The 15,216-nt window shown below is 36.8% G+C and overlaps 1 protein-coding gene across 1 annotated transcript in view; it reads left to right on the forward strand.

Moving 5' to 3' along the window:
- The window catches only part of clstn1 (calsyntenin 1), a 54,669-nt gene that overhangs the window by 19,868 nt on the left and 19,585 nt on the right, over positions 1-15,216 (forward strand). The window contains 8 exon segments of the mRNA XM_048177499.1: positions 2,564-2,686; positions 8,216-8,245; positions 9,621-9,661; positions 9,663-9,817; positions 11,894-12,102; positions 12,342-12,491; positions 13,401-13,586; positions 13,806-14,054. Of these exon segments, the coding sequence (XP_048033456.1) occupies positions 2,564-2,686; positions 8,216-8,245; positions 9,621-9,661; positions 9,663-9,817; positions 11,894-12,102; positions 12,342-12,491; positions 13,401-13,586; positions 13,806-14,054 (1,143 nt within the window).

The following is a 15,216-nucleotide window of genomic DNA, read 5'->3' on the forward strand; positions in this document are numbered from 1 at the left end:
GAAATTTTCTACCAATATCTGAGTGAAAATTGTTTCTACAGGATTCCCCACCAATGTAGTTAGTTAACATACATGCTTTGTTAAAAAATATCTTTTAATTTTCCCCTTAAGTGTTCATGATGTCTAAGGTAACATGAGCATTTTCTTTAACAAATCACAGTTAAGTGGAAAAAAACAATGTATGATACGTTGTCTGCCTGCTTTTCCATTATAAGTAGCATTATGTCCCAGTTTGCCCTTTGAGCATGTGACTTACCTTGGCTCTTAAGGTTTTATAAACCTGGGATTTTAAAGGAGATTATCAGGGTAGTCTGGTCTGACAATCTGTCCAGAGACAGCCAACAGCAGCAGCGGCACCCTTGGGTCACGTGAATCCACTTTGCTAAGACGATTTATGAGCCAGATCACAAATTTCAAGTCCTGGCCTTTCTCCCAGCTATCTTTGCATTGAATACAGCATTAAAATCATGTGTTTGAAGCATTGATAGACATGTACAATCGTTGGTTTCTGAACCATGCAGTTTTAAATCACAAATGTATTGCAGCTGAAAATTAACAGGGTAAAGAAACATGAAAATGAAGCGACAGATCTGTCAAGCATACTATTTTCCTGAAGGTGTGAAATTGGATATGGCGTGTAATGTGAACGGAGTTGAGTGTTATGGTGTTATTGCTGTGGAGGTTATATCCTTCAATTAGTGTCAGTGATCAGGCTTCTGCCTGCGGGGTGAGTTGTAAGACACCGTTGCAGAGAAACCGCGGTGAAGCCAATAAATCATCCGTATTCGCTCCAGCAGCTGCAGAAGGTGCAGATTTTTTTTTTTTCAGACAGCAATTTTCTGAACAGTATAAGGGATGGGGGCTGTTAGCACAGTGGATGTTGAAGAGTTTACATGCACGAGTCATGGATTTTTTTTATTTATTTTATATATATATGTGTTGGCTCGAGCGATGAGGTGATTTAAAAGATGTTTTTTTTTTCAGTCAATGCATATTTTTATTTATATTTACATTTTATTCATTTAGCAGGTGGTTTTCACAGGTGGTTATTTCATTTATATATTACTTAATAAAAATATTAAATACACACTTTTCATGAATGCATTACTGTATTAAAGAAGTTCTGGCATCCTTTACCAAAAAAAGAACAACAACATTTAATTAGAACATGTTTTTTTTAAAGTCTGCTCTGTTTCATACTTCTCCTTCTTAGTTTTCCAGATAGAGAAAATTATATTATAAATGCATATAAAAGCAGTATATATATATATATATATAAAATTGGATATTTATAAAATTAATACATTTTCTCTTTAATAATAATAGTAATATATATTTATATATATATATATATATATTTATTTATTATTGTAAATATCCAATATATTATATATATATATATAATTAAAATTGGATATTTATAAAATTAATACATTTTCTCTTTAATAATAATAAATATATATTTAATTGAATAATTTTTCAATTAAATAAAATATAAATAATAATATAAATACATATAAATATTTAATTATTTGTATATTGTTATATTATTTCATTTCATACCATGATGCATACTTGATCATTTATTAACAGTTCATAGATTGATTTTAGTTTTCAGCGTTACATTTTTCATTTATTTAGACAAAATAATGTAACATTGTAATTTTAATTGTAACATTTGTCATTTTAATGGATTTATAAAAAAAAAAAAACAGATGGTTCAGAACAGCTTGAGAAAATGGACAAAATGTTAATTTTTGGGGGTGAATCCCCATTTCTTTAAGTAAACGGTTCCTTCCATTAGGAGATACAGTGTATAGTCCTTCCTTGACAATTAATATACACCGTAACTAGATAACAGGTATTTTAAATTGTGTACTGGGAGTCTGTATTGTCCCATTATTATTCAGTACCATAACTATCTGTTTTACAATTATGGTAAAGGGTTAGTTAGGTTCTCACCGAAGAGCAATGGCTTTTAGCTTTGTTTTTAACAGCTGATTCAGTCAGACTGCGTGTGATGGACCCTAGTGTTGACTGCATCAGTCTGCTGAGCTCATTTTGTTTCCCTGCGGCCTCCTGCTTCCTGCCGCTGCCTCGCTGTCAGGTCCGCACACAATGAGATCAGCACTGCAGGAGTATCCCCTTTCTCCCAGCAACTGCTGATGTACTCACATTTCGGATACAGGCTCTGATTAGTCGTCGAAGAGAGCAATCTGCCCTTCACATCAACCTCTGCATCCAGACACTACTGCAGTGTTTCTGCAGTCTGAAGCTAAAACACACTGCATCTGTCCTCTCCGCTTTCAGAGCTCAAAGCTTCAGTTAACACTAATGAGCTGCTGAGCTTCTGCGTGCTCTCGGCGCGACAAATGCCACTGCGCACTAACGCTGCGTTATGTCAGTGTGGGATTTTTGCGCTCTGCCTTTAAGCTAGCATACAGTTGTGCTGACACATAGTCCGTCCTCACAGAAAACTAAAATAATTGGTTGTTGTCTGGGCTTGGTATTATTTAGCAACAAAATAAACTTCTTACTGTTCTGTTTCTTTTTTCCCCCACAGTAAATAAGCACAAGCCATGGATCGAGACCACGTATCACGGTATCGTAACGGAAAATGACGACAAGGTTCTCCTGGACCCTCCGCTGATAGCCTTGGATAAAGATGCCCCGTTGCGCTATGCAGGTAAGATCCTCCATCTTCTGGACTCAAATGAGGCTGTCAGCCATTTTGCTTCCTCATGCTTTCCAAAGGAGAGTTCATCTAAAAAAATGAAAGTTCTGTCATCATTTCTTCCATAAAAAGATACATGAAATAAAATGAAATATATGTAATGTATTTCAGCTAGTTGACAAGTTTAGTTTAAGTTGAAATACTAAAATAACTAAAACTACATAAACTAAAGCTAAAAACAAAACTATAATAGAACATCAATGATACTAAAATAACACTGCTTTGCTATGGCTCTCAAATCAGGCTCCAGTAGATTTTTGACCTCATTGATTCTTGTGTGTCATGTGACCAAACTTCATCGCTGACATCAAGCCTTATGTGATGCTTTTAATGGCACCACTTCTATTGTGTGCGTTTTTTTTTTCCATATTAAACTTTGACAGCCCCATTCCCCATTCACTTACATTATATAAAAAAGAGTGAGGAGGATAATCTTTAAACAATTCACCTTTTGCACAGAAGAAACGAGTCATAAGTTTGGAACAACATGAGGGAGACTAATATTGACAGAATTTTCATTTGTATAATAAGTAATTTTGGTGCAGTGATAATGATGCACGTGATTTGTCTGGTGTATTATGATGAAATACTTAGACTGTTATTCAGGTTTTCATGGAAAAGTCAGTATAATTTTTCTAAAGATAATCTTTATCCTTTTGAATATTATTTTGTTTTCATTTAGTCATCTAGGAACCATAATTACAGTCTTTTGTGAATTTGTTTTGAATCATTTTTTCTCAGGCTCTTGGTTTTTTGGTTTTGTAATGCATTGGTATGGTTTGGTTTGGTAATGGTAATGGCATTGACAAAGCTTTCCTATTCCTTTCTTGTCAATTATCTTTACTAAAATGTGTTAAACCTTAAAATAGCTCTATAACAAACCATAATTACATTTTGAATAAAAGACCTAATATCATCAGCCTGCTGTTGAACTGTACTGATGTGATTGGTGAAGTCAGCTCTGGTTGGTAATTAGGTTTGAAGATATTTTTGCAGACTCTAATGCTCTAGGTTAATGGGGCTGTTTGTTTCTCCATGGACTGCTTTATTCTTCTTGCCTTTATATTTGCTCATGTCTCTAGATATTTAGCAGTGGATACAGTAGTGCAAAACTAAATAGCTAAAACCTTTTCCCTTAGCATTTTTCCACCTATTGCAGATAGTCAGTTTGGAGAGCCAATTGAGGAATTTTTAAGCATGTTGGAGTAATAAACTCACATTTAATCAGTAAAGAAGAAGATAGGCAGTCTATAAATCCATCACTTTTTTAAATTGCTTCTCTCGTTTGCCGGGCAGCTGGTTGCCAGACTTCTGGAGCTCTTCTGATATCAAGATCAATGAAATTTTCTTCTTACTCTGCTCCTTTCCTGTGAGAGGGAATGTGCAGCATTGGCTCTGGCCATTTTTAATCACTTAGAGATTTACTTTGACCTCATTTTAAATCTCTTTATGCAGTGGTCCATTGTAAATGCACTCCCTCCTTTCTCACAGTTTTAAAACCAGTCCTTAGTTGTCTCCTGGTGCCACCGTGAATATGGGACACGGTTGGCGAACTAGCAGCAAACATTTGGGCCCACATACACTAATGTGGTTTACCTTGAGTTATTTGTTATATGAAAGCATTATTCACTGATAATCAACCCCTCATGCCGCAGCACCTCATAAATATATAATTCCTCTGATAGATCATAAGGAATCATTTCAGCAAGCTTTGTTTGTGGGAGCCAGCAGTGAGAGAGAAGACATTTGGCACACCTGATTATATTAAGAAGCTCTCTGAAATTCACTTTGAAGCCGTCACATGGCTGTGTGGGTGACTGCTGCATTCTATGCGGGGAGGTATGCCAGTACCGGCCTGTTCAGGACATGGTGCCATGCTGACTAACTCGCTTTACTCTAATCAGAAAGCTTGCCAAAAGCCATAGAGAACTGTTGTCAGACATTTAGATTCATTTAAAGGGGTGGTTGATTATGATTTCATTTTTTTAACTTTAGTTAGTGTGTAATGTTGCTGTTAGAGCATAAACAACATCTGCAAAGTTAGGACACTCAAAGTTCAATGCAAAGAGGTATTTTCTTTTAAAGAATTTGCTGTTTAAGGGTGGCTGGTAGGGACTACAACGAGCTTCTTCCCAGGTTAGTGACAGTACTAACCCCAAAATGTACATAAACCCTGCCCCTGAGGAAACACAACATAGGTAATAAGGCCATGTTGGGCTGCTTTAGAGAATTGTAGTAGATTGTTGTTGCCGTGCCGTCATTTTATACCAGACTGCTTCACAAATGAGGGTCAATTCAACGCTGGACATCCAGTTACATTCTAAAAGTTGTAGCTTCTTCCTGAGTCTCTCCATCAGCTTCCGACTCCTGTCTGAACAATGTAAGGCTGAACACCATTACTGACAATCATCATTTTGGCTGTGTGAGATTCTCCAGTTTTGTTGTTGTCGAGCAACCGAGGCGTGAGCTGTTAAAGCTCCGCCCTTTTGGAAAGTGGGCTGGGAGCAGCAGCTCATTTGCATTTAAAGGGACACACACAAAACAACGTGTTTTTGCTCACACCCAAATAGGGGCACATTTGACATGATATAATAAATGATCTGTGGGGTATTTTGAGCTGAAACTTCAGAGACACATTCTGGGGACACTAGAGACTTGTATTAGCCTACATCTTGTAAAAGGGGCATTATAGGTCCCCTTTAAATTCCATGTTGTTAAAGCTAACCTTTGAAGGATTGTTGATGTATAACTTTTTGTAATGTACTATTTTGTTTTTTTCATCCTTTAAATAACTATATAATGATTTTTATTAATAATTTCTAGGATTTTATTATATATATACAGGGCTTGACATTAACACCCGTCAACCCGCCAAATGCGGGTAGATTTCAGCTGTGGCGGGTAAGACAGCCACTCCCACTAGCCACTTTGGCGGGTTGAATATAATTTCAGCCTACAGCCAAATGAAAAGTAGCCAAGCTCGTCGTATCACAAAATTACAATTCAGTCACAATTCTTTATCGATTAACTTGCGGTTAGTGAAGGCGGGATAGGCGGAATCGCGCTGAATGACACAACACAAGCGCTCGCGGGCGCGATCAGTTCTCCTTGCATCTGAATACACGCACACACAGATGTCAAAATGCATCGATTCTCGCGTGAATACAGTCGGCTATGGCTTACTGCTAAGTGGACGTAAAGAGGTGGGTAAAAACTGGATATGTGTCAGTATATGACGTCCATGCATTCAGCAGCCCCCAAATAAACTGTCATTAATGTTAATCAAACATCAAAAAATGTTAAATAAATGTATACATGTATGCTAAATAAACATATGTATCTAAATATATATATATATATATATATATATATATATATATATATATATATATTTAAATTACTATTTGTAATTTGCTTCTTTGTTCTTTTTATATAGCCTAACAAAAATAACTGTACATATATATACAATGTATAGTATTGATTTGGGTGGTCAATCTGCATTTGTAAGTTTGAAAGGGTTTTAAATCTTGTAAATCAAGTAAAATGACTCAAAATCAAGTAATTTAAGCATGCCAAAGTCAACTTTAATCATATAAAATGTAATTTACCAACAGCAAAATTGTGGCCAGTGAAAATACTGAGTGGCTAGTAACTTTGGAAAACCACTAGCCACATTGGCTGGTGAGCAAGTTAATGTCAAGCCCTGTGTGTGTATATATATATATATATATATATATATATATATATATATATATATATATATATATATATATATTTGATTTATAAATTGCATTTTATATAGTACCAAACATGTTGATTGCCTAGAATAAAATACTGTGGAATTTATCAAATGTTAGATAATAAAACTGAAATCATAGCAGAAGCATTTTGCCCCCAATATTTTAAATGTCTGGGGAATTTTAGTTGAACATTTAGATTTATTTAGTGTAAATGGAAAAATTGCTTCAAAGTGTGTCCCATTAGGGGCAGCCATGCAACATCATGATTGATGTTCTGCTGAACTTTTATAAACCAGCATCGAATTCCACTGCAAACATGATGTACTCTATCGAGAGCTCTTACGTTCCTATCAGTGGAGGACTATTCAGTGCCAGCTAGCTGTCAATTTCAATATTTCCTCTGACCCGTTGTGAGCGAGTCCTCTATCTTTTTTAGACTGCTAAAACCTTAGATGGTAATGAAGCAGAAGCTAATCAAATAAACAATTAAGCCCCTGCAGTGGTCTTGTTTCTCACATCTCAGCTATTGTTACATCTTCATCGATTCCTCTGTGCAATATTGCAGTCTGAGGGAAAGAATCAATATTCATTGTGTTTTGCTTGTTGGAAAATGGAGCACTATTGAAGTTGGCACTTGGCATGCGGGCTGAAGCGCCAGTCTGGGTTTTAAGGGAAGTGTGGGGATGTACAGTCATTAAAGCCCCAGAATGCACTGATGAGGCACAAAGCTTCCACTGCATGACTTGCTCTGAACAGCAGATCCTAATGGAAAATCCATCTCTAATTGTAGGGGTAAAAATGGGGTGGACAGGTCCACCAGCAGAGGCCACCGATAGGGTCAAACTGGAACCTTAACAATCAGCCAAGCAGAAAAAAACCCATACACTTTTTTTTTTTTTCTTCTTTTTTTTATGAAGTTGGCTAATTTTAGTGCTGGTCAGGTGATGATATATCATAGTACTATAAGAACAGTTTTTGGCTAATCCTTATTCTGTCATACAGTTGAGTCATTCATTGTTTTAACCCTAACAGGGACTCTATGGCTATTTCCACCTGTGGTCAAGGCTGTTTTTTGTGTTTCTGTGACTGTTAATGTGGACTCATCCAAGTATACTGTTTTGTGCTGTATACAGTCATACTAGGACTCAGAATACCATCAGATTTGGTACAAATGTCGCCTCCCGCATGCAGGCAGAGTCTCATATTTGCAGTGCAAAGAGCGTAAAAGCAGGACTGGGTGATATTGGTTGGCATTATGGTTCATCTGGGGGAAAATAATCAGCAGTATTTACTTGTGTATATGTTTAAAATATTTTAATGATGATGCACGTGTATTGATGAATCTGAGTTTTGAATCAATTCAGTGAAATGGACTGATTCATGGACATGAATACCAACTCTTTTTTCAGTTTAAAATCAGAGACGTTATTAAACCATATCTGTCCCAACGCTCTCGAAAGGAGTTTGCGGCACACTCTTCAGGAAACTTAATAGCCAAGTAAAAAGCACATTAAAATCATTTATATATTCTAGTGCTGTTTAATTTTATATCCTAGCAAAATGATCATAAATATTCAATATCGCTCAGCCCTAATCTGTTCCAGCGCAAAAAGTCAAATGAGGTATTTTGAGTCCTTGACTGCTTCTGTAACATCTGTCTTCTTTTTTCTTGTCTCTGTGTTTCTGTGCATCTCATTCTTTCTCTGACTGACCTGGGTTTATCTTTTCTCCCTTCTTGTAGAGAGTTTTGAGGTGACCTTCACCAAAGAAGGTGATGACGGGCTCTTTCTACTGCCTTGTAACCGTTTTATTAACCCACTAACGCAAATACAAAAGAAATCGGCACTTCACACGGAAACTCCTGTCATGCTCTTTTAATCTCTTCCCAGTTCTTCTTCTTTTTATTTTGGTTTTCAGTTTTCTCTCACCTTTGAATTCGTTGGAAATGAAAATTTAGCAACTGGATGACAAGTGTAATGCGGGGATAACAAAATCTAGAAATATCTATGCATGAGACATCCATTGAAGTTTGCAGATCCTAACAGTGCTTCAGCTCCAAAACAGAATAAATAAAGGGAAATAATGCTCGTACACCAGATTCTCGGGGGGAACGCCAATCCGAACGTCTTAAAAGTGTCTTTTTTTGAGATATCCTGTTTGTAAAGGGTTCACTTTTATCATAGAATAAATGAGACTCTGATGCTATAGAGGTTAGTTCCTGCTGAGATTGTTAAAAGATGCAAACTCTCTGCTGTCCGGTCTGTGGTGTGGTTTGACCTCTAGTTTGAGCCTCTCCTCCACTAATCTGAAATACAAAGCATGGCAACTACTGCTGGTTGATGTGGATGTCAAGGAAATGGATATTTCTAACCCCAGCTCTCATCCAGCCTTTAAGTTTCACTGCCTCTGCTCCTCTGTTTTGTTTTATTGTTTCATTCTTTCAGTTTTTTTTTTAAGGTTTTAGAGAGACAACATTGCACAGGAAGACTTCCTTCTCACCAAAATCTAGTTTTAAGGGGAATTTAAACTCCAAATGAGGGTTTTTTTTGCTTGTTTGTTTGAATATTTGCTTTGATTTGTGAACTTCTGATTGAATGCTGGATCTCTGTCATAAATCCTCATCGCCCCATGATTAACTTAACATTTTAACCTTTCTTTCTTGTTTAGATGTGTTACTTTTAACCCAAAATTAGCGTTAAACACATTTTAAATACTTTTTATGCTATTTGTATGTATTAGATACAACAGATATCTGTTCATTGGTTCATATCATTTCCTTCCTGTCCTTGTATATTAAGTATTCCTGTGAAATGCCTGTCCACATTCTGGGTTTCTTACTGCATGACTGGATGCAATGTGATCAAATGGCTTGGACCAGACACTCAGTATCCCCCTTTTAACTCTCCCTTCCACTTCCTAAAAACTCACCCCATCCCACACAGTGCTTCTGGCTTCCTCCACAGACACCTTCACCTCCCACCTCCCCTCAGTGTTTCAATCCCTTTGGCTGCCAAACCAACTTTGGCTGTTCTTATTTGAGTGTGGCGTGTTATTAGTTTCATTGTGGGTTTCTTTTATCTCATGAACGGCAGCTGGCGCTTCGGCTTACGGGTGGGCTCGACTAAACGCACGTGTGCCTTTTGCAGGGGAGATCTGCGGCTTCAGGATTCACGGGCAGAATGTGCCGTTTCGAGGCAGTGGTGTTGGATAAGTCCACCGGGGAGGGCGTGATCCGGGCCAAGGATAAACTGGATTGTGAGCTGCAAAAGGAGCACACTTTCACCATCCAGGCCTACGACTGTGGAGAGGGACCTGATGGCGGCAACATGAAGAAATCCCACAAGTGCGTATATTGTTTGGCAACGCGTATTGATAAAATGAAGAGTACCGGAAATGATGGGGGAATGAGCCAGAATTTTCCGCATAGGCATAATGCGTGCCAAAACGTATTTGAACCACTAAGCTTACACTACAGTTCAAAAGTGCTGTTTTGCTCACCAATGCTGCAGTTATTTAATCAAAATTTACAGTAAAACAGTAATATTGTTATTTATTATAATTTAAAATAACTTTTTTTATTTATTTTTTTTTTTTATTTTCTATTTGAATATATATTTTTAACAAGTAATTTATTCTTGTGATGGAAAGCTAAATTACTTCAGCATCATTACTCCAGTCTTCAGTGTCACATGATCCTTCTGAATTCATTCTAAGTTTAAAGGTCCCGTTCTTCGTGATCCCATGTTTCAAACTTTAGTTAGTGTGTAATGTTGTTGTTAGAGTATAAATAAAATCTGTAAAATTTTAAAGCTCAAAGTTCAATGCCAAGCGAGATATTTAACAGAAGTCGCCTACATCGAACGGCCAGTTTGGACTACATCCCTCTACTTCCTTCTTTAATGACGTCACTAAAACAGTTTTTTGACTAACCTCCGCCCACAGGAATACACAAGAGTTGCGTTTGTAGAGTGTGTTTGTCGCCATGTCGTCGAAACGCTGTTATTTTCATCCCGCAGTCCAATCACCGGGTCTGATTCCGGCTCAAATTGATAGGGTAAAATTAAAGACATGTTTACAATAACACTGAGCGCGTGCATCTCCACGTTATGGTAAGGGGCGTGACCTTTCCGGGCAAGGTTCGCTAAGCTGCTGTCGAATCACAACACAGGAACCGCTGGCACAATCAGAACTCGTTACGTATTTCTGAAGGAGGGACTTCATAGAACAAGGAAGTCATCAGCCCGTTTTATGACAGTGGAAACAGCGGTATACAGATAAGTAAATTATGTGAAAAATACTGTGGTTTTTTTACACGCGAAACATGAACACATGTTATATTGCACACTATAAACACAATCAAAGCTTCAAAACACCATGAAAAATGGGACCTTTAATAAAAAGAATAGCATTTATTTGAAATAGTAAAGACATTTATAATGGTAAAAATGATTTCTGTCACTTTTGATAAATTTAATGTATCCTGCTGAATAAAAGCATTGATTTATTTAAAATAAAAATAAAAATTAATGACCCCAAATTTTGAACGGTAGTGTATGATTTATTTATACATGAAAACGAACAAATAATTAATGAATTTCCAAAAATCAAAATACTTAATCAAAAGTTAAGTTGTACATTAGTTGCCTACAAGATTTGCCATACACAACAACTTGATATTAATAAAATTCAGCGCTGAAAAATGAAATAATCAAAATTAATTAATCAAAAAATAGTCAAAATTAATTAAAGCTAGATTTTTTTTTTTTTTATTAGATCTAGCGCTTACCTAGAATATGGAAGCTTGTTTCTGCCATGAAATAAAAATAAAAATGGTAATTGTGACTATTTAATCTAACAATTCTGACTTTTTCTCACAATTTGAGATTATACTGTATCTCAGAATTGCTCTGTGAAAAAAGTCAGAATTGTGAGTTTATATCTCTCAATTCTGACTTTATAAGATGCAATTGCGGGTTATATATTTCGCAATTCTGAGAAAAAGGTCAGAATTGCATGATTAAAAACTCACAATTGCGAGAAAAAAAAGTCTTTAATCACTTTATAACTCACAATGCTGAGAATTCTGAGAAAGTCAGATAAAGTGAGATAAAAAGTCGCAATTTATTTTTTTATTCAGTGGTGGAAACAAGCTTCCATACTAGAATGAATCTAGACCCATGCTTTTTATTTTAAAATGTTTGGCATTCAGTAGCCAGAGGCCCCATCTAAAACGTTACATTCTTATGATATCACGTTTGAGATATTATAACACCGGAGGGCCCTGTGGATGACTGCATCCTATCAGATTAATATGCCTAAATGAATCATCCATCTGCTAACGAACAAGAGCTGCGTCACTGTCGTGCCTATTCCCTCTTGTCCGGTTCTAGATAATTAATCACGCTTTGATGTCCCCCAGGGCTACCGTCCACATCCAAGTGAATGACGTGAACGAGTACTCTCCAGTGTTCAAAGAGAAGTCCTACAAAGCCACAGTGATCGAGGGCAAAAAGTATGACAGCATCCTGAAGGTAGAGGCCGTGGACGCTGACTGCTCTTTCCAGTTCAGTCAGATCTGCAGTTATGAGATTGTCACTCCCGATGTGCCCTTTACCATTGACAAGGATGGTAAGTGCTGCCAGTCCAAATCTCCAGCTTATAGACCTTACAGTGATATTGACTTCTAAGTCATTGTTATTCATGCGCCTGTAAAAATTGATTTGTGCAAAGCAGGCGTTTTAGGATCTGTAGCACATCTACTGTTGATGTCAGCCAACTGTCACCTTGAGATGTATCCGGAATTTAAGCATGATCATTTCGGTTTGGCATGTGAGGTCATTGCTTGTCACTTTTTTCCTTATGAACAGGTAACATCAAGAACACAGAGAAGCTGAACTATAGCAAGGAACGCATGTACAAACTCACCGTGACTGCGTACGACTGCGGTAAAAACCGCGCATCTGAGGACGTCCTTGTCAAAATCAACATCAAGCCCACCTGCAAACCAACCTGGCAAGGTATCAAAGACCTCTGGGATCTTTTGTCCCTCGTACACTCAAACAAACACAGCTGTATTTTGTTGTTTAAAGCTGGAAAGTTCGGCTATGCAGGTCAATTTTGGAGCAAATGCAAGTACACAACTTTGTGTTTCTTGAGCATCAAATCAGCTTATTAGAATGATTTATGAAGGATCATGTGACACTGAAGAGTGGAGTAATGATGCTGAAAATGTAGCTTTGAAAAAATATTAAAATATAAAACGGTTATTATTCATAATATTAATATTATTACAATTAAATTGTAATAATATTTGACAATATTACAGTTTTTACTGTACTTTTGAGTAACATAACGTCTTTTTAAACATTAAATAATCTCACCACTTTAAACTTTTGAACAGGAGTGTATGTTAGGGCTGTCAATTGATAAAAAATGAACTGAATTAATTATATATGATATGAAAAATAGTTATTTAGAAATAATTGCATTTTATTTGCTGATAAGAATCATTTCCCACAATGATTCAAAGATGGTGTGTCAAGGTAAAACGTCAACTTGTAAGAATCTATTTCTTTTAATATGTATTTATGGACAGGCCATGAGATTTCACAATTAGCACATTAAATTATTGTGTAAATTGTCAGCCCTAGTATATGTATAAATTAACCTTAACAAAGAATAATAAATGCTGTAATTGTTTTGCTGTTTGAAGTTTTATGTTAACTAATGCATTAACTAATGTTAACTTGTTACACCATTTAATATTAAAGATGTTTTAATGTATGTAGCAAATTATTATGCATCAAGTATTTTTCATTTTTAGTTCATGTTAACTCATTTTAGAGTGTACAACCTTATTTAAAAGATTTACCGAATGCTCTTTTTTTTGTGAATGACAACATTTTCTGTCTGTCTGATGCTGATAGGATTTAATAAAAGGATTGAATATGAGCCTGGTACAGGAAGTCTAGCCCTGTTCCCCAGCATGCACCTGGAAACCTGCGAGGAGCCAATCACCTCCATTCAAGCCAGCATCATGCTGGAGACTAATCACATCGGCAAGGGCTGCGACCGAGACACTTACTCCGAAAAATCTTTACACAAGCTCTGCGGTGAGTCCAGACATTCTTATTATAATAGAGTTACATTAACATCAAGATCATTAAATGTGCTTATTACTTTACAGAATTTCGAGTTAAGAAACTCAGGTGTAAACTGTTTTAGACTAATTTACATAATCATATTACCTGCATAATCCCATAGGCACATGCTGAACCATAAACAAGCAATAATTTGGAATACTCTGAGTAACTGTTTGTGTGCTCATCCAGGTGCCAGCACTGGCACTGTGGAGCTGCTGCCTGCTCCCAGCAACTCTGCCAACTGGACCGTTGGCTTGCCCACTGACAACGGGCACGACAGCGACCAGGTGTTTGAGTTCAACGGCACCCAGGCCATCAAGGTCCCTGAGGGTGTGGCGAGCACCACCCTGAAGGAGCCCTTCACCATCTCAGTGTGGATGAGACATGGACCTGGAAGCAGGGAGAAGGAGACCATCCTCTGCAACTCTGACAAGACCGGTAATGACATTCACACACACACACACAAAAAAACACACTCACAGGACTGAGAGGGTGATGATGGCTTAAATTATATTTGTGTCCTCTTCATCTTCAGTAGGGCTGTTAAAATTAATATGCAATTAATTCACTGTTAAAGGTGCCCTAGATTCAAAATTTGAATTTACCTTGGCATAGTTGAATAACAAGAGTTCAGTACATGGAAAAGACACACATTGAGTTTCAAACTCCATTGCTTTCTCTTTCTTATGTAAATCTCATTTGTTTAAAAGACTTCCGGAAAACACGCGAACCTCAACATAACACAGACTGTTACGTAACAGTCGGGGTATACGCCCCAATATTTGCATATGCCAGCCCATGTTCCCAACATTATGAAAGGCATTAGACAAGGGCAGCCAGTAACGTCTGGATCTGCACAGGTGAATCAACAGACTAGGTAAGCAAGAACAACAGCGAAAAATGGCAGATGGAGCGATAATAACTGACATGATCCATGATATCATGATATTTTTTAGTGATATTTGTAAATTGTAAATCTAAATGTTTCGTTAGCATGTTGCTAATGTACTGTTAAATGAGGTTAAAGTTACCATAGTTTCTTACTGAATTCACGGAGACGAGCCGTGGCTATTTTCATTTTTAAACACTTGCAGTCTGTATAATTCATAAACACAACTTCATTCTTTATAAATCTCTCCAACAGTGTAGCATTAGCCGTTAGCCACAGAGTATATAGCCTCAAACTCACACAGAATCAAACGTAAACATCAAAATAAATACTTTACTCACATAATTCGAAGCATGCATACAGCATGCATGACGAACATCTTGTAAAGATCCATTTGAGGGTTATATTAGCTGTGTGAATTTTGTAAATGTGCTGTAATATAATCGAGAGCTCGTGTGGCAGGAAGCACGCGAATTAAAGGGGCGGCGCGCTGAAAAAATCAGTGCATAGTTAATGATGCCCCAAAATAGGCAGTTAAAAAAATTAATTTAAAAAAATCTATGGGGTATTTTGAGCTGAAACTTCACAGACATTTTCAGGGGACACCTTAGACTTAAATTACATCTTGTAAAAAAGCATTCTTGGGCACCTTTAACACATTTATTTAATTTGACATTATAACTGATAATAAAATAATGCAGACTGCATAAT

This window comes from Megalobrama amblycephala, linkage group LG24 (assembly GCF_018812025.1).
Source record: "Megalobrama amblycephala isolate DHTTF-2021 linkage group LG24, ASM1881202v1, whole genome shotgun sequence".
Taxonomy (NCBI): domain Eukaryota; kingdom Metazoa; phylum Chordata; class Actinopteri; order Cypriniformes; family Xenocyprididae; genus Megalobrama; species Megalobrama amblycephala.